General features: G+C 55.1%; 1 protein-coding gene across 1 annotated transcript in view; it reads right to left on the reverse strand.

The window, feature by feature from the left end:
- Positions 1-12,313: 12,313 nt before the first annotated feature.
- Positions 12,314-24,237, reverse strand: part of NPHP4 (nephrocystin 4) — a 139,133-nt gene continuing 127,209 nt past the window's right edge. Inside the window, exons 26-29 of the mRNA XM_044419642.1 lie at positions 22,355-22,526; positions 15,352-15,531; positions 13,926-14,069; positions 12,314-12,956 (exon numbers count right to left, since the gene is read on the reverse strand). Coding sequence (XP_044275577.1) covers positions 12,816-12,956; positions 13,926-14,069; positions 15,352-15,531; positions 22,355-22,526 — 637 coding nt within the window. The 3' untranslated portion in view covers positions 12,314-12,815. The remainder of the gene's footprint in view (positions 12,957-13,925; positions 14,070-15,351; positions 15,532-22,354; positions 22,527-24,237) is intronic.

Consider the following 24,237-nt stretch of genomic DNA (forward strand, 5'->3'; position numbering starts at 1 on the left):
AACTTTTTCCTGCCCTCAGTCCCCTCCTGACGCTGGGCAAGCATGCAAAGCAACCATAGGAGGGCCCCCACCCACACTGCCTCCCCCTGCGGCACACTCTCCTCCATCTCCGGGCTACCCTAAGTGCTCTCAAGCTGCTGCACCCACCCTCCTCCCTGCCTCCCTCCCCCACACCTGCAGCTCCTCAGCCGCTCCCTTCCAAGAGCTTGGTGTGGCAGTGGACACGCTCCACATGCAGGAAGTCCTGGGTGCAACCCGTAGCACCTCCTGATAGGACCAGGAAAGAACGTGCCACGGGCCCAGGAACTTGCTGCTGGGCTAAATGGACTGAGGGCCGGAGTCACCGCATGGCCGGCTCCCGATGCTCCGTCCGGAGGGCCACAAAGCAGTGGAAAGAGGCAGAGCAATTTAGACGAAGAGCATGGAAGTGGGGCAGAGAAATGGGATGCCAAAAGCCAAGCGTCACCCTCCTGGTCCACAGCCACCCCCGAAATAGGAGAAGGCTTGGGCTGGAGTTTGCTTCAAATCTTCCTCCCGTCGGCACTTGCCCTCTGCCAAATTCCCTGCATTTCTAAGGCACAGAATTAAATATAAAGGCCCGTGTAAATAATTCAGTAATCTCATTATACCCCAGTCCTTTGCAGCTTCAGTCTAGCTTCTTACAAAGGCAAACTCAGAGCAATTCCATTGGATTTCAAGGCGACTCTCCCCAAAGACCCTTTATTTAGCCAGAGCTCAATTATGTTTCTTAATTGCATGCTCACCTGGGGTACATCTGCATTGTTGGCTCAGGGGCTTCTGTGTACTCAGAAGGACGGAAGGGGCACTGGCAACACCACAACTTCACCAGGTTGCCATGACAGGTGTCCCCTGCACTGGGCTTGCTTGGCCTGCCGGGCACCCCGGGGGACTGCGGAAGGGGAGTGCCCGGAGCAGTGGTGACCAAGACGGCTGGCGTGGTGCTGCATGAGGGATGCCTGGCGAGGGGGCTCTGAAAGCACATGCCCACAGGCTCCCTGCAGCTCTCCACAGCCCATAGAGGGGGCAAAGGAGACCCCTGCCGGCTGGCCCAGCGCTGTGCCTTGGCACCCCCAAGGCGGTTGTCCCAAGCGCTGCCCGGCAGCTCAGCACCCAACCAGCAGCACGGCAGAGCTCTGCCTTCCTTCTCCAACCAGCGCCCTCCAGGCTCCCAGCACGGCAGCCAGCAGGGGTGCAGTCAGGAATGCCGGGAAGTGCAGCACACACACGGTGGAGGGAGTGCAGCTGGGGATGCTGCTAAGAGCTGGCCCTGAGCCTGACCTGGCAGCCTGCTGTTCACAGAGAGGCACAAAGCTGCTTTCCCACTGCCTCTCTCTGCTTCTCCTGCCTGCCAGCCTGTCTCTTGCCAAGGCTGGAAATCTGCCTGGAGAACTTGAGAGAGGTTGGACATTGTCTTTTCAGAGCGCCAGTGTGGCGGGATGGTTTGTACGTTGGACTGGGAATCCGTGGGACTCAGCCAGGCAACCCCTGGGAGACTTTGGGCCAGGCACTCATGCTCAGCCTAGCCTACCTCACAGGGCTGTTGCGGTGAGGATAATAATGAAGTGCAGGAGAACCGTAGAAGCTGCTCTGGGCTCCTTGTGAGAGGGAAAAGGCAGGATGTCCGTGCAGTGGAGGAGGAGGAGGAGGAAAGCCCTGCCCCCAGGGTCTATCTGTCCGGAACTCCGTACACAGGAGCACTCAGCTGCCCTCCAGCAGGACGGTGCACGGCCCCCTCCTGCCCAGCTCCTCTGCAACCGGTGTGTGCAGGCAGCCGCCTCTGGGGAAGGATGGAGCCCATGGCCAGCAAGGCTGGTAGCCAGAATACCGGCCATCATCACTTCCCATAGCAGTGGATTCCATACTTTAATTAAAGAGGAGGAGAGGGGAAGACAAAATAATTTTCCAACATTCACAAATGCCTTCATATTAAGGACAAAAATGAGGTGTTATTTTTGTTTTTGTTTTAATTGAGTGTGAGAGGAAGCAGAACGGACAGACTGGTCCATCCAAGCCAAGGGCTTTGAGTCCTTCGCTCTCTCCTAAAGCCGAACTCTGAGTCCGTGTCTGTTCAATGAGTCCGCTCTGGGGTGCACCTTTTTGTTCCTGGATGGCTGCTCATCTTTAACAGATGCAAGTCCTCTCCTGATGAATACTTGGCCTCTTTAGATGGGTGAGAATTTTGTTCCAGATCGCTTTGGATGAGCATTTCTCAAAAGCATGTGCATTTCTGCATAATCAGGATGGAAAGGACTTGAGATCTGAGACAAGGTGAACATGGGGGGGGGGGGGGGAAGCGTCCGGTGCCGCCCCCCCTCCTGCTGTGCCCCCCCCCCCCCCCGCTGCAGTTTCTCTAGAAGAGCCTCTGGACCAGCTTCTGCAAAAACTTCTCTGGCGTGGGATTTGCAGCCATGGGGCTGCACCCGGCCCTGCCTGCCGGCGTTGCACGAACATGGATTGGCCTGATACGGGCAGGCATAGACATGTAGGGGAAAACTGGGGGACAAGCATCCCTACCGCACACACCTGACTCCCTGTGCAAGGCGGCCTGTTTCTTCCTTCACCCACCACTTGTGAAGGCCAGTCCAACTGACAGGGCGCCCCCTCCCACTCTGCCTTACGGCGCATGGCACCGTTTGCTGGTGTATAATAGCAGCTACACAGAGGTTTCATGTGGCAGCCTGAACTGGGCTTTAACCCCCCCCCCCCACACACACACACAAACACCTGTCAATTACAGGAAGGCGAAGTCTGGCCTCGGGATTTCTAACTAACCTCAGTCAGAGACCCAGCCATCAGGGAAAGAGGTAGTGGACATTCTGGCAGCGGTCTGAGGGCACTGTGTCCCATGCAGCAGGACAAAACTCTCCTTCAGGGACGGGTTCTGGCTGAAGGAACGGGAAACCTCAGTGTGGCTTCGGTTTCGGTTTCCCCACGGCCATCTCCCACGAGGTGGCTGGCACAGCGTGCTCCTTTGACCACCCTGCTGGGGAAACCCTTAAGTGGTGGACTCGATGGCCTTCGTGGCCCCTTCCAGCTCTTCTGTTCTACGGTGCTGGGGCCCTTTGCTGGCAAGCTGGGCTTGTTGCCTGCAGACACAGCTTGCAACTCTTCCACACGATGCCCCTCAGTGGGTCTCCTGCTCTCCCACATTCACTTCCCCACCAGCAGATCCCAAATGTCAGTAAAAACAGGCACCAAAAAGCAAAAAGCAGAATGTACCTTTGGTGATTTGCAGCCGGGGGGGGGGGGGGTCAGTGATTCACCTCCCATTTGCTCATAATCCTCAAGAAATATTTTGAGAAAATGTAATGAAAATTATTCAGCTAATCTACTTTAATAACCCAAGCAAGGAAGGCCTCTGCGTATGTTGGACAGACTAATAATTTTGACAAAATATTAGCTGTCGCTTTCCATCAGTTTCCAGGAGACCGGCACTAGCATTAATGAGGGCTGTTAATTCATCAGGGTAATCTGCCATAAAGACAGGGGACATTGCACGCATCTGACGGTTAATCGTTGTCAGTCTCCTCTCCTGCTGGCCAGTGGCATGAAAGGTGCGCATCTCGCTGAGGAGGATATGCTAAAGAACCCCCACTCCCCGAAAAACGATTGATCGTGCAAGCAGAGAAAGCCAGGGTGGTCGGGGCACCTGCAGGGAATGAGGAATATGGACTGAAGGCTGCCCCAGTCCTTGGAACGTCTGTTCTGGAGGGGATACCAGTGTTTCTAGGTCTCTTGATGACTGAGGATACAAATCCCATGGCCTCTGACACTGTCTAGGGTGGCCACAGGACAGGTTGCAGCCCCAGCACCAGCTCTGAGCTTGAAGCTGGGCTTGGCTCCTGGGACGGCAACTTCTGCCACGGAGGACCCTCCTTCTGCCCCTGCAGCTGGTGAGGCCCTTCCCTTCCTGCACTGGAGGGCTCCAGAACTGGGGTGCTGCCTCCAGGCCAGGTGGGGAGTGTGATGAAGGGAGCAGAGGTGGGACACCACCGTCCCCCGAAGCATTGCAGGGGAACCTCAGCTGCCGCTTCATGCTGGGAGCGAAAATGTCCAGATGCCTGATGCCTGGAATGGGCCGTCTAAATCTTTGCAGGGTGGGGGCACACAGAGGTAGCCCTTGCCCTGTGCTCCTCCCCCTTTCCATGGGATGCCTGTAATCCAGAGTTTGGGGATCCCTGGCAGCCACATCAGATGGCGCCCCATCGGTGTGTTCATTGGTTCATTGTGCTTCTGTCTGTTGAGCCTCAGCTCTTCCCAAAGAACCTGGCCCTTCACATCCTGCCTCACACAGGCTCAACCCTCCCACAAGCAGAGGGGCTCCTCTCTTCCAGCCATTCCCCAAACTGTGCTGTGCTCACCTGACAAGTGTTGGGAAGATCGGAAGTGGGAACCTCCCAGCCCCGTTCTGACAGACACAGAGAATGCAAGGAAGGGCTCAGTGTGGCTTCCTTTTGGGACAAATGCTTGGGGCACCTAGCCTGGAACTGTCCCCGCTGCCACTCCAAAAGGGCCAGGAGGGGCCTTCTCCTTGCAGAGCAGGTGTTCCAGCCCTGAGCCCCTGCCTGGATGGGTTGCAACATAGCAGGAACCTTGGAGGCTGAGAGAGCAGGAGTGAGACCGATCTCTGTGAGAGGCACAGTGCTGTATTTCTTCCCATGCATCGTGCTCACTGCCCAGCCATCGCCGAGGAGGTCAGGCACCCTCATATGCACTGGCTCAGCAGGCTAATTCCAGACCCTGGACTTGCATGGCACATGGCTGCCATCTCTCTTCTTCCAGCCCAGTCCAACTGCCTTCCTGAGCTTTGCAGCTGCTTCTACATCCCTGATAAGGTAAAGTAAAATAATATTCTTAGGAAACTGCCTCCCAACCCAGAAAAAGAAAGTATTTGCCTGGCCAGTCACTCCCCGAGTATGATACAGCGAAAAGGTAAGGAGGAAGAAGGCGGATGCTTGTGTTCGTGCCCACCTGCTGCTGCTGCTCTCTCGCGTGGGCATGCAGGATGCCCTGGGCACTGGCCCAACAGGGCACTGCGGAGATGTGCTGGAAAGGCAGCTTGATTTGCCCTGGCGGACTGAGGGGAGAGCCAGCCTCCTGGTTCTGCTGCGCTGTTTGCTCATTCTCAACACCGTGGATTCGGGTGTCCTGCTGGCCTGGCTGCCAGGATGAGACTTGGGGGGCGTATGTTCATGGTGGCCCTCCTCTTCGAGGCCTCGGGAAGAAACACCACTCTTTTCCTGATCCCTGTTCTCCACACTTGGCGTCATTTTGACCACCTCCACCTTTTCTCTCTGCACCTGCCCTCCTTCTGGGCGAAAATGCCCAGATGCTGCAGACTTTCCTCCTGCGAGCCCATGCCCATTTCAGGACCACCTCTGGGCACAAGAGGAAGGCCTGCCACTCCTCGCATGCCCCACCTGCCAGGCTAGCTAGGGAATGCCGGGGGGGGGGGCGTGTTCCTCCGGGCCAAGCACTCCTACCATGCGCATGGGTACGGGCAAGATTCCCAGGCATGCATGGCAGCACCTGGGGGCATGCAGCCTGGGCTGCCCTCCTCTCACCAGCCCTGCCTCTGGGGGGCTGCAGCAGCCTTGGGCCTCAGGGCAGAGCAGCCTTGCGGGGTCTTTGCACCAGCAAGCAACCTCGGGGAGGGGAGGGGAGGGGTGCCCTGGCTTGGCCATGGCCAGAGCAGCAAGGGTGGGGGCCCGGGTGAACCATCTGCAGCCTCGTCTCACGTTCCTACAGGGCCACCTCAGAATGGCTGCACACACCACCATCCAAGTAAATGAGAAAGAGAAATTAAAAATTAAATGCCAGGTGATATAATCAGCCTGGAACAAGGAATCAATTGGAAAGGGCTGGAGCATTGTGGAGAGCAATCTGGAAAGGTGAGGCAAAAGCTCTGAGCCTGGGCAGGCGGCTTCAAAGCAGCCGGAGGGAATGGCACCATGGGGGGAGGCAAGGACCGTGGAAAACAAAAGCCTCCTTTTCTGGGAACTGCCCCCAACCTTCTGGTGAACCGTGGAGCAGAGGCAAGGCAGGGCTGTGAGCCTTGCCTCCTCTGCAGGAAGCCACTCTTGCCACACTTCCACATTCCCCCCCAGTTGGTGACCTCCCACATGAAGCTGCTCTGGAAAACGCCCAGAAACATCTGGTGGTCCAAAATGCCGCCTCAGGGCTGGCCGATGGCAGTCAGATGTCTGCTTGCGTTATGCTTCCGCATGGCTTCCATATAGCCTGAAGTGCCTAATCTTGGGAGCTAAGCAGGGTCTGGCCCATCTGGATGGGTGACTTAAATGTTGTAAACTGCCCAGAGAGCTTCAGCTGTGGGTGATACAGAAATGCAAAGCAATACTAAGGATTTGCAGGTGCTTCATCGCCTGCACCAGCTGCCTCCCTCGTAGGCATGAGCAAAATCCAAGGTGTTGATTCTTAGCTTGAAAGCCAGAAGAGGACTTGGAGCTAGGACTGCAAACCTGGCCATGCGCGGTGGTCAGCAATGGCCACTCTATTACATGTCCTTCTGGCCAGGCAACGGTCACGCCCTCCCTGTAGTGGTGCCCAGGCAGTGGAACTGGGGCCGACCCAGCCGGCCACCTCTGGGCACCCGCGGACAGGGAGGGCAAACTGCCCTGGGAGGCTCCATATGGCTCTGAGGGGAGACGCCTGCTTGGCCTGCAAGCTTTGGCTGCCGGTGTGTGAGCATTTGATCATTTTCGTCACTGTTCGCTGTTTTTATTATTATTTCCCCCACCACTAAGGGGAAAAGTGAAATATATATGTAAATGGACTGTGATAATTATTTTAGTCAAGGACAATCCAGGACAAGCCTTCTCGTTACATGATAATCTAGTCTTCTGAACCCACCGTAATGAAGAAATAGCTGCAAAAATTAGATTGGGGGGAGGGGGGAGTGTCCACCTTCCCAGAAGGGAAGTAGCAGCATTGGCAAAATTACAATGATGCTTAATGAAGAGATATCAGCTGCATAACGACAACTGTGGGGCAGGACCGATCACACCACTTTAAAAAGGCAGCAGGGTGGGGGGAAACTTCAAAAGCAGGGATTTCTTTTGATCCCAGAGCTTTCAACCCAGAGCAGAAAAATTTAGTGCTGGGAGGGTGGAGGAACAAAGGCCCAGAGGTGTGGAAGTGTTGTGGAGAAATGTTCTACGACCTATTCTGAGTTCACTGAAAAGCCCTTTCACAACGCTATGATTCCCTTTAATCACCCAGCCTGCCCTGCGCTTAATTGGAATGAGGGGCAAAGCACTGGAAAGCAGGATTACGAATCAAAATGCATCGCTTTTGTCTCAGCACTCTGGCTTGCAATTGCTATGAAAAACAGTTTGGGTTTTTTTTACATAATGTGTTGCTTGTCAAAGCCGCACCAGGGTGATGGGGTGAGAACTGTGGCAAGCAGCAGGAGAGGCCAAACGCCTCAAGGCCTGGCACACCATGCAATGGGCATCATGCCAGCCCTCTGCATGCCCATGGTGGACTCATGTGTTCAATTCTGGGACCCTCAGTACAAGAGGGATACAGCAGGGTTGGAATCGGTGCAGCGAAGGGCCACTAGGACGGTGACTGGATTGCAGGGGAAGCCAAATGAGGAGAGACGGAGGGAGCTGGGCCTTTTCAGCCTGGAGAAGAGGAGACTCAGAGGGGACCTGTTAGTGACATACAGGTATGTGAGAGGGTGCCATGCAGAGGTGCATCATGACCTTTTTCCCCCTGCAGTGGAGGGCAGGACATGCTCCAATGGAGCGAAGTTCAGGGAACCAAGGTTCAATTTGGATACCAGGAAGTTCTTGAATCAATTCAAGTTGTAACAACCCAGATTCAGGCGGGACATCAGGAAAAGCTTCCCCACTCTCAGAGCAATAGGAGAGTGGAGCCAGCTACCTGGAGAGGTGGTGGGCGCTCCCACACCAGAGACTTTAAAAAAGAAACTGGACACCCATCTGAGTGAGGAACTTGAGTGTCCTTGAGAAGAGGCCATCAGGAAGCTTTTGCTGATGTCCTGCCTGAATCTGGGTTGTCACAGCTTGACTTGTCCTGTACTCTGGCATCAAATCAGCAAGAAGAGATCTTGACCTTCCTCCTTGTGACAGCCTTTGAGGCACCTACAGAGGGACACCATGTCCTCCCTCAGTCTTCCCTTCTCAAGGCTGAACATGCCCAGTTCTCCCAGTCTCTCCTCATAGGGCAGCATTTCCAAACCCTGGATCATTTTTGTTGGCTGCCTCTGGACTCTTTCCAGCTTTTCTGCATCTTTCTTAAGTCTTGTGCCCAGGCTCCTTGTTTGGCTCTTTGCCATTCATAAGACTGGGTGCTACAGGAGAAACTGGGGGAATTGTCCGGGTGACCAGCAAATCCCACCACAGAAGAATGGAAGAGGGTTACTACCTTGGTATGTGCTGGAGGACAAAGACTGCGCAGAACTTGCAGCAAATCCACAGACTGGCGCGCTAACACTCTTTCCAGAGATGGCAGAATGACCCTGGGTCTTCTGTGCTCAACATGGGCCTTGTCCAACTGGCCGATCAGATTACAGCTGCAAGAACTTTGCAGGAAAGGCCCTGCGTGAAGCCGGGATTCTTGTTTCTCTGGAAGGCTAAAAGCGAATGTGGCGCATAATGTTCCCTGGATCTGAGAAACCAGTTCAGAGGAAGGCTAGAGGGATGTGCCAAGGGGAAAAGGAGCCCAAGGCAGCTGGGGATTCTTGGAGTGTCGCCAATGGCAGAATCTCAAGCAATTCCAGCAGGAAGAACGCGAGATGCTCTCCGCAAGGCAATGGGGCTGTAGCAAAAGCTTAGTGATGAGCAGATTCTATTTTTCTAATGGACGCAAAGAAGAAATGCACAGACAGAAAATGTAACCCAAACTTGTAGGGACCGCATCAGGCCCAGAACAAGCGGGAGCTATGCTGAGGGGCGCAAGGCCTGAGTGCTTGGAGCAAATGCTCACCTGCATTCGGCAAGGCCGAAATGCTTGGCTCCTGTTTGCCTCCGCTGGCCAATGTGCAACCTTTGTGTAGAGCAGGGCCGGCAAGTGGTTGGGATCGAGGTTCTGGATGCAGTGAAGTGATCCTACACTTTGGTAGCAGCTGCTTTTGATGGCTCTGCTTGAAATGGAATCGTTCTGAGTGCAGCAAATTATTGGGACCTGGCCACAGAACAGTGGCTACTGGGAGACAGAGAACCGAGAACAGTAAATCGGCACCGTAATAAAAAGCTTGGCTGAGAAAGCGTCTGGAAACAAGGCCAGGCCTTCGGGGCCAGGGGGCCCATGTCCCGGGGCTCCACGAGTGCCCCCTCCCACTGAGCCGCATGCCCTTGGCAGGGGCACAAATGCACCCCCAGCACTGGCCTGGCACTCAGTGGGGCCACCAGGATCGTTTCCGGCACTGCTGCATTCCACTTGAAGGTCCAGAGCCCAAGCAGGCTCCGCGGCCTTTGGTGGACCCCCTGCTGCCCACAGCCCTCTTCCAGAAGGGCACCGATGCCCTTCATCGCAGCGGCATGACGTGGCACCTCAGAGGAGCGCCGTGAGCTGCAAGAATTCAGACCGTCTCATCAGAGAAGCATGCTAATAGTGGAAAGCCCCCCCTTTGGGGGGGTCATAATTGTTATTCGGGAGGTAGAATATAGGCGTGCTTGGAAGTTGTGGAAGCAAGTTCTTTAAAATAAATAAAGCCAAAATCACACTGGCTCATGGGAGAAACTGCGCAAGGGGCATGCCAAAAAGCACTGCAGAACTGGAGATGGTCCCCACTTCTCTTTTCTTTTGGAAAGAAAGAGCCTTTATTAAGATCCTTGGAAAACCCTTCTTTCATTTTTCGAAACTGCATTAAAAATTGGAGTAGGGATTGCAATTAGCTTCTCTAGGGACATTAGGTAATTGAAGCTCCCTTAACTACTGTATCCGACTTCGCTGAGGGAAGTATGTCTTCTGTGAGAACAGGAGGGGAAAGTTAACCGTAAGGCTTCACAGAGACCAGGAAATCTTAAAGGACAAATCTTAAAAGGCGGTATTGCCCCATACTTCCCAGAGGCCCCTGGGGGGTGGGGGGCTGCAGGCATCCAAGCTCAGCATTGAGGGAGGGGACATGTCGCTCTCGGTCCTCAGGGAAGCATGTCTTCCGGTGGCCCCCAGCAGGCCGGGTTGCCCGGGATCAGCACAGCTCCACCACTCCGGGTTCCGGAGGGCCGCGGTGCTGGAGCCTTCGAGCCTCGGAGCAGCCAGGGCTGCTGCTCTTGCGCTGCCTGGATGGCGCAGAATTACATTTATGTGGAGCTTTGCAACTTGTCATTAACCTTCAGATGGATGGACTCTAAACCCCTTATTAATTCTACAATTTGTAATGGTGACATTTAATACTGGGAGAGAGAGAAAACAGCCACCCTAAAGCCTCCTGGCAGTTTAATCGGAATGACTATTTTTGCTTTCTCTCCTTTTTTCTTTCTCTTCCTCCTTGAATGAAACGTGCAGTTATTAACTAACGAAGACTTCCTCATTTTCCAGTCTGCTGATTTCTTTGCTACCTGTGCCATAGGCCGTTGAGATGGAAATTCCATCCTGGAAGAATTAGCCAGCCCGCTCTTTAAAATGCCCCTGCCTCTGGGGCTCCTTGTTCAGTCCAGGAATCGATTTCGGAGCTTAGAGTTCCGATGCAACTAAAGTGCTGGATGCTCCCCGAAGAGGGTGGGAAAGGGGCCATGTCCTCCACCGGCAAGCGCCCATCCGCCAGCCAGAGCGTGAACTCACCGGAGGATTCGCAATCTAGAGCACTGCCTGCTCTTGCATCTACCTGGCCATTGTTTGCATTGAGTTTGCCACTCTGGGATCTCAGGGGGACACACACTGGGCTGCCCCACCTGATCAGGCTGGATGCCAGGAAGTACCCCGAGGGTGTGGAGTGGGCTTCCCCGGGAGGTGGTTGAGGCCCCATCAGTGAGGGTGTTCAAGGATAGGCTGGACATGCACACGGTGGGCACGTCGTGAGCAGAGCTGGGGGCAGAGTGGATGGCCCAGGAGGCCCCTTCTCCCATGCTCCGTTTCTATGTTTCTATCATCACAGCAGCCCCATGAGTTTGGCTCAGCAGAGATGCGGGAGTGCAAGGACTTGGACCCAAGCCTCTCCCGTCTGCTGCTCTTGCACAGCCCTTGCTGGGTGCTCTGGTCTAGATCCACTGGGCTGCAGTTCCCAATATAGAAACATCGAAGCAGAGCGAGTCAGAAGGGGTCTCCCGGGCCATCTAGTCTGACCCCCGGCTCCAGCCGGCTCCGCTCACCATGTGCACCATATCAGAAGGCCGTGGCAGCCAGTTGTTGCAGGGCACCCTGCGAACTGCTTTCAGGGGAGCAGTGGGACAGGGACATCAAGCATGGACACAGCCCCGATCCTGCCCAAGCAGTGGCCCATTGAGCTCCATATCATGCATGTTCTCCAGGTCTCAGACAGGCCTCTCCCAGCCACAAGAGGCCATGTGGTAGAACAGTTAAGCCTGCGGGACTTGCACTCAAGAGGTCTGGGTTCAAGTTCCCAATCAGCCACACGGCGCACAATGAAGACTTGGGGATGCCGGGGGCCAAACCTGGAATCCGCATCCATGCAGACCGAGTTTCCCGAGTGATCGACTTCTGTGCATTGGCCCCTTTCCGTTCCCTTGGCTGAGCTGCGGTCCGGATTAGCCCTGGCGAGCTGGCGCATGTGTCGCACACATGCCAGGAGCAGCCAGCGTGCCCTGGGGTAGGGAAAGCCCCTGCAGCACGGGCACACGCGGGCCCTCACACCCAGTGCCGGGGCCTTGGCGGGCAGTCCCCCGACTTGACTTGCTCGGCCGCCGGCAGGGAAAGAGAACCCCGAGGCATCTCTGAATGCGGGAGAGCAGGCAGCACTAGGCAAGACGTGTCTCCTGGCTGTGAGGAGCTGGGTTGCCCGGTGCTTGCAGCTGGCTTAAGGAGAGAGAGGATTCGGGCCCAGCCTGCCTCTGGGTGGAACCAAAAAGCTGCAGCTAACCAGAGTCTCTTTCTGACAGAAAGTTACGTCTTTGCTCATTCAACTGCACTGGCTGCCAGGAAACTCTCAGTTGGCCTGAAGGTGTTGATCATGGAGCAGCTTAGAACCAGGCTACCTGATTCTAAGGGCAGTCTGCATGTCTCTACCCAGACTTTGCACTCCTCAGAGGACACACTCCTGGACGCTGCACACCTGAGCTAGATCATGCTGTGGCCTCTCCCACCCTGAGTGGCACACTGTGCTCAGGAAAAAGTTTCACAAGCATGTTCTAATTATTATCTTTTAAAAATGAACAAAAAACTTTTGTGGAAAAATAATGTTGTAACCAAATCTGCAAGCAAGCTTGGGATTGTCCTGCTAAAGGTCTGGAAGGCTCAGCACCCTGCTCCCCTCAAGCGACGCATCATGGCGAGCGGACTGTGCCGGGGGCATTCAACGCAGCGGGTGGCAAGGGCAGATCTGGCTCGGCTGCACCGCTGGGGGTCGTGCTGGCATCCCAAGAGTCCACCCGGGCTATCTATCCCTCTGGCTTGGCAGGGTCTTGATTGGATGCAGGCCAGGTGCCCCAGAAGGGCCCACGTACCCCACAGAGCCGGGGGGAGGCTGCGTGATCAAGCAACAGCTTGGGGGCATCAGGGATCCCGGCAGCCAGGAATCGAGAGGGAGCAGGCTGTGCCCCGGGGGAGGTCTGACGGGTGGCTGAGGGGCCAGGAACTGCAGGCACACGCTGGCGCACTCCACGCACACATGCACACATGCATGGGCGTCACTGGTAGGTGGCCTTCACACAGAAGGCCTCCTCGTTCTTCTCCTCATGGTCATTGATACAGATCAGGATTTCCTCTTCACCGGCACTCCGGCTGGGGGCAAACCGCAAGCCAAGCGTGTAGGTCTCCCCTCCACCAATCTGTGGGGACAACAAAGGGGGCCGTTCAGGGAGGAATCCCTTTGGGGGTGGGTGCCCAACGCATGCCCGGGGGTCCACTCCCCAACTGCAGTCTGCTTCCTCACAGCTATGGGTCCACATCCCAGGCAGGCAGAAGGCTTCTGAGTGGCACTCACCAGCAACGCAGCCCACGCAGACCCTGAGGTAGGGGCATCCCCCTCCCGCACCGCGTGCAGCTGCCACACGTGACTGCCAGAGGAACAGCCTTGTTTTACAAGTGTTCTTCTTGGCTTGGCTCACTTTCCACGACAAGGCCAAGCACGAGAGGAAATGCGCACATGCCAGAGCTTCAGCACAGCTCTAGGCACATCCACTGCCAGGCAAGTACCTCTCCAGTGAGCTCTCCCTCCATCTATCCAGCTCATGTGCTTCCTCGTCTGAAGCGGAGGCAGGGGGTGGTGCCTCGAGGCCTGAGCGGGCCTCTTAAAGGAAGCTGGGCTTCTGCTAGAAGGTGTTGAGAGGGCTGGAGCTGGAGAAGCCAACGAGACAGTTCTGCCCCTGGGATTTAGGCAGTGGTGCATTCCTGCCGCTGCTTGTGTTGCAGAAACTGAGAGATGGAGACCAAAGCCTAGCACTCCCATTGGAGAAAACCACCCCACAGCCAGCGAACCAGGTTGCTGCACAGGAGCTGGCCTTTCGCTGAGGCTGACCCTCAAGCCCAGTATTGCCCACACCAACTGGCAGCAGCTCCCCGGGTTCCAGCAGGAGTTTCTCCAGCCCCACCCAGAGAAGCTGCAGACTCACCTGAGGATTTCTACAGGCCAAGCAGGGGCACAACAGCTGACCTCCTGCACCTGCCCTACATCTCCAGTGAGAAAAGAGCTCGGTGCTGCCACCCCTCCTGTGGCCCAAGTCCCTGAAGAAATTCTGGGCACTACTGTGAGGCCGCCCACTAGACAAGCCACACATCTGGCCCAAGAGGACGGGTACCTCGAAGGAATCTTCCTTGAACTGCAGCAGGTCGGGCCGGTTGGTGTGCAGAAAATACCTCCTCCGGGATGGGTATGGGTTGGAGTAGGTGATCTTCTTGTTCGAGCCCTTCCCTCCTCCAGCAGGGAGGGTGATTTCAAAGGCCTGGAGAGGGGGAAAGAGGAGCAGTTATGCAGTACCACCTCGGAGTGCTGGAAACCCGCGATGGCAATCCCTCAAACTATGTCTTGCAGCCCCAGCCCCTGAGCCGAAGGTCCAAGAAGTGGCTTGCCAGGACAGCGGCTGTTTAGCGAATCCCTTCCTTTGCCCTCTTCCCCTTGCAAGGCAGCCATGCACCGCCTCCTATCGTTCTTGTCGTTCCCCTCTGTGGGGGGGGGGGCGGACTTGGAATGGAATGGGCTTCCACGAAAGGTCGTTGAGGCCCCATTGGTGAGGGTGTTCAAAGACAGGCTGGACGTCCACATGGTGGTCATGTCGTGAGTGGAGCTGCCTGGTGCCAGAGGTCAGACTAGATGGCCCGGGAGACCCCTTCTGACTCGCTCTGTTTTCTATGTTTCCCTCGCACACACAGGTAGCCCTTGGCACTCAGTCTTGCTAGCTGCCAAACAGCAGACATTCACAGCCAGATTCCTGTAAATCCCGCAGGGACCCTTTCTGCTCAGCCAGGGTGTTTCCCCACTAACAGACTTGCCAAAGCTTACTGGTTCTGAAACTGGAGGGAGCAGGTAGCCACTGCTCCTCCTCCTCCTTCCATTTGCCGGCTTTTAAAGCCATTCAAGCGCTGGCCACCGTTGGGCCCTGCTCTCACGAATGTGTGTGTGCAGTGATTAAGCCAGTTGCTGTGATAAATCACTGGAAAGTCAGGCCAGTGGAACGAGGAGAAGGTGAAGGCCAGCGCTGTCCTAGAGCTTGAGAAGGAGAACTTCTGGGCTGCGAGCCAGTCCATAAAACTGAACCTAGTAGGCAAGTTCACAAACTGGGGGAGATGGGCAGGTAAGCACCAAAAGCCAGTCGGGGGCTTTTTCTGCCCGACCACTGGATTCCAGGAATGGGAGCGAAACGGCACAACAAAACTGAACAGTAAAGATAAACAAGCAAGCAGTAAAAACAAATACACAAAAGCATGAGCTGTGCAGCTCCCCTGTTGTGAAGCCACTCCTTTATAGCACATAACCAAAACTATGAATGCTTCCAGGTGGCCAAAGAGAAGAAACAAAGAGGTGCTGGATTCCTTCCCCATCAGCAGCAGAACTGGAAGAGGAGCACAGTGTCCTGGGGTGAAAGGATGCGTCTTCCACCTCAAGGCTGTGTCCGTGCTGGCCTGGCTCCATGCTCAGCGCTCAAGTTCGGGAGCACATGCCCCTGCCCGCCCCCCCACCTCCACACGCCACCCTCATGCTCCCCACAGGGCAAGTCTCTGACCTACCTTGGAGATCACGGGCTGGCGGCAGGACATGCACAGCAGCCAGGAAGAGACCAGCTGGTGGTACTCGACATCCACCAGGTTGAGGTACATAAACCGGCTGCCGGCACCCTGGGGCCTCACGCTGAGGTGCAGGTCCTGCACCCCATTTGCAGGGAGAATGAAGATGCCCTCTGGGCTCACCTGGCAGGAGAAAAGGGAGCACGGCTGAGTGTGGGCAGCCCGGGTCAAAGGTGCAGGGAAAGTCTCCCCCACCTTCTCCAAGCCCCACAGACTTCAGAGGCAGAGAAAGCTCCCTGCAGGATGCAGGCAGGCTCGGCAGTGGCTTCCTTGCACGTGTGCTCACAGCCAGAAGAGATGCGCTGTAATCAAGAACTCACATCACATTTGCCTGAATACGGACCAGAGATCTGGCATGGGGACTGGCTCACGCTGGCGCCGGCTGGCGGCATCGCTCGCTGCCCAGCCACATGGCGAACTCGGCCCCAAGTCAGAGGCAGTCCGGCTCCTGCCTTCAGCCCGGCTGGCCACACCTTCCAGCGCTCACCCAACAGCCTGACCCCCGGCCTCAGGGGAGTGTGACCCCCACAAGCCTGCAAGGAGTCCTCTCCCGTTACAGGCTGGTCTAGAGAATCCCCGATTCCCCAAAGGAGCTCCAGAAAGCCTCCCATTGGTGCCTGCACCCCATGTTCCCTTGTGGCTGTTCTCTTCCCACTGCACACTGCCCACGTGAACAACCTGTTCAGTGGCAGGGCCCATCCTGCCCCGCAGTCACGGTGCTCAGCCAGTGTGGAAGGGCTGCAGCTTTTCCCAACCAGTCGGGATTGCTGGAAAAACATTTCCTCCAGTGCAGGGTGAGCGAGGCACCGAGGTGGAGGGGCCGGCGGGGGCCAGACTCGTTGTGGTCCTCCAAGCGGCCTCCTCGATGCCCAGGCATCAAAGCGGGCGCAGGCACATTTTTCCCAGACATGCATTTTTCTGAAGTTTACCTTTTGCAAAGGAGCACTGCAGGTTCAGAGGAGTGCAGGCGAAATGCGCCCACATGCACAGCTCTGAATGGGGAAGGCTTGAGCCTGAAGTGAGCAGAAATGAAAACTGTGCCTGTTCCTTGCGAAAGAGAGAGGGGGGCTGCGAAGAGGATGGATGCTGCCCACAGACCTTCTCCCTCCATGGATCCACACAGAACCGCCCCACCAAACGGCCGTCTGATCAGCATCGGCAATGCACCTTGCGAGGTGAGCCCTTCGAAACACCAGAGGCACCACTTGGACTTAGCGACTGGCATCCGATTAAAGGAAAATCAGGCACAGACACAAGAGGCAGAAATTCCGAAGGAGAACAGGCCTGCAGATACTGCAGATGTAAGAGCCCATCCGAGAAGTGGAGGGTGGGAACAGGGAGCTTCTGCCAAAACGCCCCCTGCAGTTTTTGTCAGTGCTGGCATTAAATAAAAGATCAGTGCAGTGAAGTAAAATGAAATTATACGCTGAACTACAAACAAGAAACAGTAATACTGAAAACACCCCAGGAGCGACCACTCTGAAACGCCGGAGAAAATGTCATAAAGCACAGGTCACCAGTCAAAAGCTAGCCTGAGGTTCACAAAAAGTCTTTACTGTCTACTGATTGCAGAAAAGAAGCACTACCTTTCTAATTCCTCACTGCTCATCTATTTCAAATCCATGAGAGCAACTCCCATCCCCATGGTTTCTGGATACTATGAACAGAAAATGGAATAAATAGAAGTTATTTCTATTTGGAAATTCCACTGGAATTTAACACAAGATCAGCACAAATGGATCTTCTGTGCCCTTTTGACAGCTAAAAGACCAACACTACAATATCAGAAGGACAATCCACTTTTGCAACAGCAGAATGGGTGGGAGAGGAAATGAAGCTTTTGATTTTGAGTGGGTGGTCTTTGATTTTTGGATAATCAACAATTGGGCAAATACAGGGGCCTTTGTTTTGCCTTGTTGACACTTGTGCGTAATTCCCTTTACCAATAGCTTGCAACATATAAAATACAGGGATCTGTAACACATATGCATGTAGCATTATGGATAATACTAAATTTTATCTTAAATTTTATGTTAGAAAACGGTACTATTTTATTTCATTTTTTTCATCTCTCTCCCTCCCCCCCATTTTTCATTGTTGCTTAGGCCACAACTCCACTGGGGAGGGACCACAAGAGCCACAGACACGAGGACGGGTGGGGCCACAGCCCAAGGCCATGGATGCCCCCCGTCTCTCCCTGCCCTCGCCCATCTTGGGAAAGCAGAGTAGAGAATCCATGGGGGGGGGAGTGTAGGTTTCCTCCTGCAGGGATCCCCCCCCCCACAAAGTGGCGCTCAGCCCTGGCCAGTTCCCAACTCAGAGCACTCCCGGTGACTATGGCCACATCTCCTCAATGGACTGGCTTCTTGGCCATCCCTGAGGAAGAGGAGGGCTGAGCAAAGCGGCCAGGGCACTCTCTGTGTGCATGGGGTGCCCTGAGGGGGTGGCAGCTGCCGTTCCCAGGGCAGTTGCCAGAACCGCCCAAAGCTCCCCACTTCTCGAAGCCGGGGCAGCTCTGACGAGGGGCTTCACCAAAGGCCTGGTGGGGCAACCCATCCCACTTGTGCTCCACTGGGGCTAGTTCACTCCGCCCTCCAAGCCCTGTCCAAGGATTCTGGAAAGATGCTGTGAGGGATGCAGAGGCTTGTGCTGCAAACCAACCATTGACCCCTCATGAGCTGAGCAAGGACCATCTTGCTGTCTGAGCTGCTACGTGGCTTCCTCGGGCCAGGCACCAAACTGGAAAGGCCTGCCTGGGTTCTGTCCTCGGTCTGTGGACCAGGGTGCGTCCTGCGTCTGTACCCAAGAGAAGGCCCACACCTTGGCCCTTTCCCTGACCGTCCAATCAGCCCAGGGTGTCCCGGCAGCTGAAACCAGCTACTTGGGCCTCTGAAGCCCTGAGCAAAGCTGCCAGCACTTCCCGCCTTTGAAGATCAGAAGGGAGGGAGGGGGCCTTGCAGAGGTTAATCCAAAATGCTGCAGACTCTTCTGAGGCTCTTCTGAGCAGACCACACCGGCTTGCTTTGATCAAGCCACAAGGCAGGCTAAGCTGTGCCTCTCGCTCAGGAATATGAATGAGGTGCACATTTAAATGCGTGCGCCTGACATGGAAATGAAAGCTGGCAAAGAGGCAGAGGTCTGGCGTTTTCTTTCTGCAAAGACTTCCTCTTGGCCATGGGGTCACGTCCACCTCATGCTGAGAATTCAGCAGGAGGCTCCATTCAGTCAGTGATAACTGGAGCTGTCGACTGGTAGGATGGGGTGGGGAAGGTTGAGAAACAGCAAATGGAATTCGCCTCCATGAGATGCGATGGCCACCAGTCTGCTGCGGTGGTCTGCCATCAAGTCATCTCCGACGCACGGCAGCCCCAGGAGTGCAAGCCCTCCAGAGCGTCTTCTCCTTGACAGCCCCGCCCTCCCAGGTTTGAGGCTTGACTGAGGCAGCCGCCAGGCTGTGAATGGGCTCGTGGCAACTGAGGAAGGGGAAGGCCAGCAACAGCCCCAGAGCTCGGACAGCTCTGTGGAACCTCCAGGAGCAGAAGCGGCGCACTGGTGCCCAGCTGCCGGGAACAGGGGCGGGAGGTGCTGTTGTCCTCCTGTTGTTTGCGGGATCCTGGGCGGACCTAGTCCTCCAGTGTGTGAGTGGGACGGTGGACCAGACGGACCCTGCGTCTGCCCCAGCATGCTCCTCTCCCCACCAAGACAAACCACCAGGAATGCGTCAAAGCACTGCAACTCCTGTCTGGAGATGACAACCAGAGGAAGTGCTTCGAAGAATCTGTGGATTGTTCTGCAGCTGACCCCCATCCCGTGACCTCAGAGGGTGCCTGAGAGGTTTCTGGGGGAATTCATGGACTTCCTTTGCCACAGGAATCTCACAGTCCCAAGTACAATTGAGATTTATCATGCAAAAGAGAATTCCACATTTAATTATTTTTTATTTATTTTTATTTATATCCTGCCTTTTTCCCACAAAGGGCTCAAGGCAGCTTACATCATCCATCTTATCCCCACAACAGCAACCCTGTGAGGCAGGTTGGGCTGAGAGTCTGTGACTGACCCAAAGTCACCCAGTTGGCTCCATGGCCGAGCGGGGACTAGAACCCAGATCGTCTGAGTCCCAGTCCCGTGCTCTTAACCACTACACCACACTGGCTCTCATTTGACTCTCCCCCTCAGGCCTAGAAACCCTAGGTCCCTGTTGAAAGAGCTGGGAAGAATCCTGTGTGACCCCACTGCCCAGTGGTAAGTCCCAGCACCACCTTCTGGACATGGTCCAACAGAAGGACAGGGACCACAACCAAACAACCGTTGAGGTCCAGTCCCACCAGACAATCCAGAAAGCCACCGTGGCTGATAGTCCTGCAAATCTCAGAGCAGCCCAAGTGAGCCAGCAGGGCTGTCTCTCCTTTTTTGCTCCCTGGAAAGGCAAAAAAGGAGAGACAAAAAAGGCAAAAAAGGAGAGCCCCCTGAGGCTCCCAGAGCAGTCTCAGCCCCATGTCTCATTCCAAAGTTGGTTCAGATAACAGGATGCATCTCGAGCTGCAAGGCCAGCTCCTTCTCCACTGCTGTCCTAGGAATGGCACCTTTGAGACTGGCCTGCGGTTAAATGGAAGCCCTGGGCCAAGAGGGTTTTCTTTAATAAAGGTCTCATTGTGGCCTCTTTCAATCCAAACTCCTGGATGAGCAGCTGCTGTGATTAGATCTCTCTGCCTGCCCCCATATCAGAGTCCAAGTCAAGGAGAACTGGAAGACACACAGAACGGAGCAAGTCCCCCGCTCCCCATTGATGGCGCTGGCTCTCTCTCCAGCATCCCGATGAAGGAGGCTGCCCCAGCACGGGGAAGCACTGCCAGCCCATTCTGCGTGGACACAGGGGCGGGCGCTTTTCTCTGCCTCCCCGGAGCCCCAGCGGTGGTGCAGCTGGCCCCACAGAAGGGATAGGGTGCGAGTCAACATGGGGAACTGCTGCAAACTTCTCGGCAAATCTGTGGCCATGCTTCTTGCGTCGATGCAGGCACTGAGCGGGCTGCAATGGGTCCTCCTTCTGTTGCATCATCCCAGCACTGAGAGATTAGGCCATGGCCCAACACCACCACGGCCTCAGCAAGGCTGCTGCAGGACGGCCAGGCAGGGCCGCCTTCTTCCCGGCCCTGCCCGGCTCCCAGTGCTGCTGGAAGCCACCCCAACCTCTCTGCAGAAGCAGGGCTGGGGCCTGCCGCGCGGGGGAGGCTGAGGCCCACAGCAAAGCCGCACCAGGGCCCCAAGCCCAGGTCCAACCAAGGAAATCCTGACCAAGAGGAAGACAGCAGCTCCAGGCTTCTGTTTATCCCATCTGTTTTGGGCTTGGCTGTTCCACTGAAGTCCTGAGCCTTCCGACTCTCTAAACCTATTTTTCCCCATTTATTTGAGGGTAATGGAGTTTGTGTTTCCCTTATTATTCACATTTATAATTATGACTAAATGCATCCTAAAGAAATTATTAGTCTCCAGACAGCCTCATTAATTCAGATAACTTGCCCAGTGGGGTTTTGGGCCACTGCTCTCTCCACAGAATGGCTTTAATCAAAAGACAATTACAGAGAAGGCTTTATGGCAGTAAATGGTTGGCAGTCCCAAACGGGCTCTCGCATCCTCGTGGATGGCTCATCTCTTGGGTATCCTCAATGAAAATCTCTCAGCATAGGCACTGGTGGCGGCTGACTCAAACCTCCCAGCAAAATGCTGACAGTGGCTTCATTTCCATTATGGCTGAGCCAGCTGGGCTTGTGGGCTTTTTCCAGGGCGTTTCTGGCAGTGTCAAAAATGCCACCTTCTTCTCATGATTCTTCAGCATTAAGTTATTTCTTAAAATATTTGCATGGTTATTTACATAACCCCCCCACACCCACGCCCACACCCACACACACACTCCCTCTGTTTCCTTTGCCCTCGGTGACATCTTTACCTAGCCAAATTCGATCAGCAGCCTCGCGTTTGATGCCATTGGCTGAGACAGACTATGTGATTCATGCTGGAAGAGAGTAAAAGGGGAAACCTGGAGAGGAAAAGGGAGGCGCTACCTCGTCTGCAAGGGGGCTTTCGCCCGCCTTCCAGTGGTGTTGGAGGCATGACCCCATGGGTCACAGGAAGGGAACACTTCTCTGGCTTTGTCCAATGGCCACGCTGGCCGGAGTTATGGGAGCTGTCATGCAACACATGTGGCGGGCACCAGGTTGGGGAAGGCTGCTGCACATGCACTATGTGCACTCAAACCTGAAAAGCATTTAGGGGCCGCCATCTGCATGAAAGGCATCTGGGGTCTTCTGTCCAAATAATATAATTGCTTTCATTTACTCCAGAAAGTGCAGCTTCTATTTTTAACTTCCCCCTTTTTTCCTGCTTCTCAGATAAGAAAGCTCAGATACATGTGCTGAGCATTGCGCAGCGAGCCCCTCCTCCCCGTCCCGCTGGGCGGAGTCACAGTTCTGCTGGTACAAAAAGCACCGATGCTTTTGAGGGTGTGATTATGCCCATGTCTCACTGGAAATAGGTTCTGCTAAACAAACTTTGCAGTAAACGTGTAAGGCTTTGCTCTGACGATTTCATAAGAATGCTGAATAGTGCAATTTTAGATGCTAAGTTATAAACAATGCATTCTGTGCTATTCAAACAATGAAATAAAAATGAATTTCTTAGTAGCAAAGTTAATATTGCACATCTTTCCATTTCTCCCTACACACCCCATTTTTTCTGGGGAACCTTCAACTCCTCCCGGCAAGGGTGAGGAACAGTCTCCCCTACAGTCGATTCCAGGTTCCGTTCCTCTTTCACCCGATTGCAACGGCCGTATTCCCATGCTTGTGGGAGGCACAGAGCTCGGCAGTCGACACGCAGCCACCTGGAGGCACAAGGTGCTTCCAAGAAGTGACACATCACCCACCAGCAAGCCAGGGGGCACTCTCACCTGCAGCTCCTGTGGGTGTGAGGTGTATGCCTTCACCTTCCTGATGGCTTGAGTCCCCCGGAGAACCAGTGAGAGACGCGTCAGCTGCCCCGTTACACAGCTAACATCAACCCGCTGCAAGGAATGGAGGTAGAATTGCCAGATCTGTGTCGGAGTGGCCAGCCAGGGGTCCCTGAAGGGATGAACAGAGCAAGAAACTGCACTTCAAGGCCTTGCTGAGGTGAAACCTATCAAAGGAGCAGTGGTTCCAGAACAGTGAGCTGGAAAACAGCCAGGACCCTAGACAAGCCCACGTGTGGCAAGCTCAGGCTTCCCGTTACTAGAAACCTTTCCTGCCTCTGGGCCTTCGACGGTACATGCTCAGCAGCAGCTGCCTCCGACGCCAGGCTCCTGCTGGCTCACTTGACGAAGCCGCCCCTGACCAGATGCAGTTCAGCAGCACCCTTGCCAGGAAGATCCTGGGACTGAAGCCTGGAGACCATGCGGCCGCCCAACGCAGTGCTGCTCCAGGCCCACAAGCCACAAGCAGGCATGGGTCAGCTCATGCAGGGTTCCCCCAGTGATGCAGGGAAGCTCGGGGGCCTTGAGGCGGCTTGCAGGACCAGGGCCACGTGGGGCACCTGTGCTGGCACCAGGCACTGCATCCTCCATCCTCGCTTTCCCAAGACCCAGGGCAGGGTGGGAGCATGGGAGGAAGCACCAGGTGCAAAGTTGCACAACGCCCCACACCGGAGCGCCGGGCATGCTCGCCACGGCACACCTGGCGCGTCTTCCACTGGCGGGTTTTCTGGGTCACTGAATGTGAGGGGCTCAGCACTTCAGACACCGTGACCCACAAAGCACGGAGGGCACAGCAGCGGGAAGGGAAAGGGCTCCACGGGCTTGTCGTACGGTTTTGCTGGCACAGAAACCAGTGCGGGCAGCATCAGAAGAGAGGGCTGAAAAGAGTAAGGATTGGTTCTGGGGACCAAACGTGGGCCCATGTGCATTTGGAATGGAGTGGAGGGAAGCAGCTGTTTTAGCTGGCTAAAGAAACCCCAGGAAAGCTCAAAGGTGATGCAGCTCTCAGACAAGGTGCCAAGCATGGAATACATGGCCAGAATGCCTGAGAAGAAGCTGGGGGCTTTCTGAGGTCCTTCGGAACCTGTGGAGACATCAGTGGGGGCATCAGCAGGTGGGAGGAAACCCACCCGAAGGGGCCTAGGCTGGGCGAGGCCACCTGAGAGCATCTGATCAGCAAGCTCAAGACATAACAGCTCCCAAGCATGGAAACAGGCGTGGGTGCCGGCAGAGCGCTACACGTGTGCAAAACAGAGCCAAATGCTGCATCCCGCATTCATCCAAGATTCCCAGAGCTTTTTCTAACTGCATACAAAGGGACTTTGAAGTAGCACGGATCCTTCACCGCAGCCTCTAGCATGCTAGTCTCTCTCTCTCTCTCTCTCTCTCTCTCTCTCTCTCTCTCTCTCTCTCTCTCTCTCTCTCTCTCGCATGAAGTCTGTGTGTGCGTGTTATTTCTAACAGAAGCACTCCGTTCTATTCTAGGTCTGTCTCGGTACAAGCCAGGCAATGCAGCATCAAGGCAGTTGCTTTAGCTGACCCACACCCAGAAACCAGTAACTTGCAATATTTGTCACAATTGCAAAGTGATTTCAAATAAAACTGGGAATAAACCATCTTGAGGTTTCACTGAAGTATAGGACAGTATATACATGTTAAAAAAAATAAATAGTAAACCAACTGAAAAGGTTCTGTTTCTTTCAGCCATGCAGAGGATGCCCTGCTTCATGGACACCGATTAATGAACCCTTCTGTTGCTTCCGTGGGGGAACATGACACGCCTTGTTTCAAAATCCCTTCCAGTCGCACATGGACAGCGGGGC

Source organism: Varanus komodoensis, unplaced genomic scaffold (genome assembly GCF_004798865.1).
Source record: "Varanus komodoensis strain SLA01 unplaced genomic scaffold, ASM479886v1 scaffold106, whole genome shotgun sequence".
Classification (NCBI taxonomy): domain Eukaryota; kingdom Metazoa; phylum Chordata; class Lepidosauria; order Squamata; family Varanidae; genus Varanus; species Varanus komodoensis.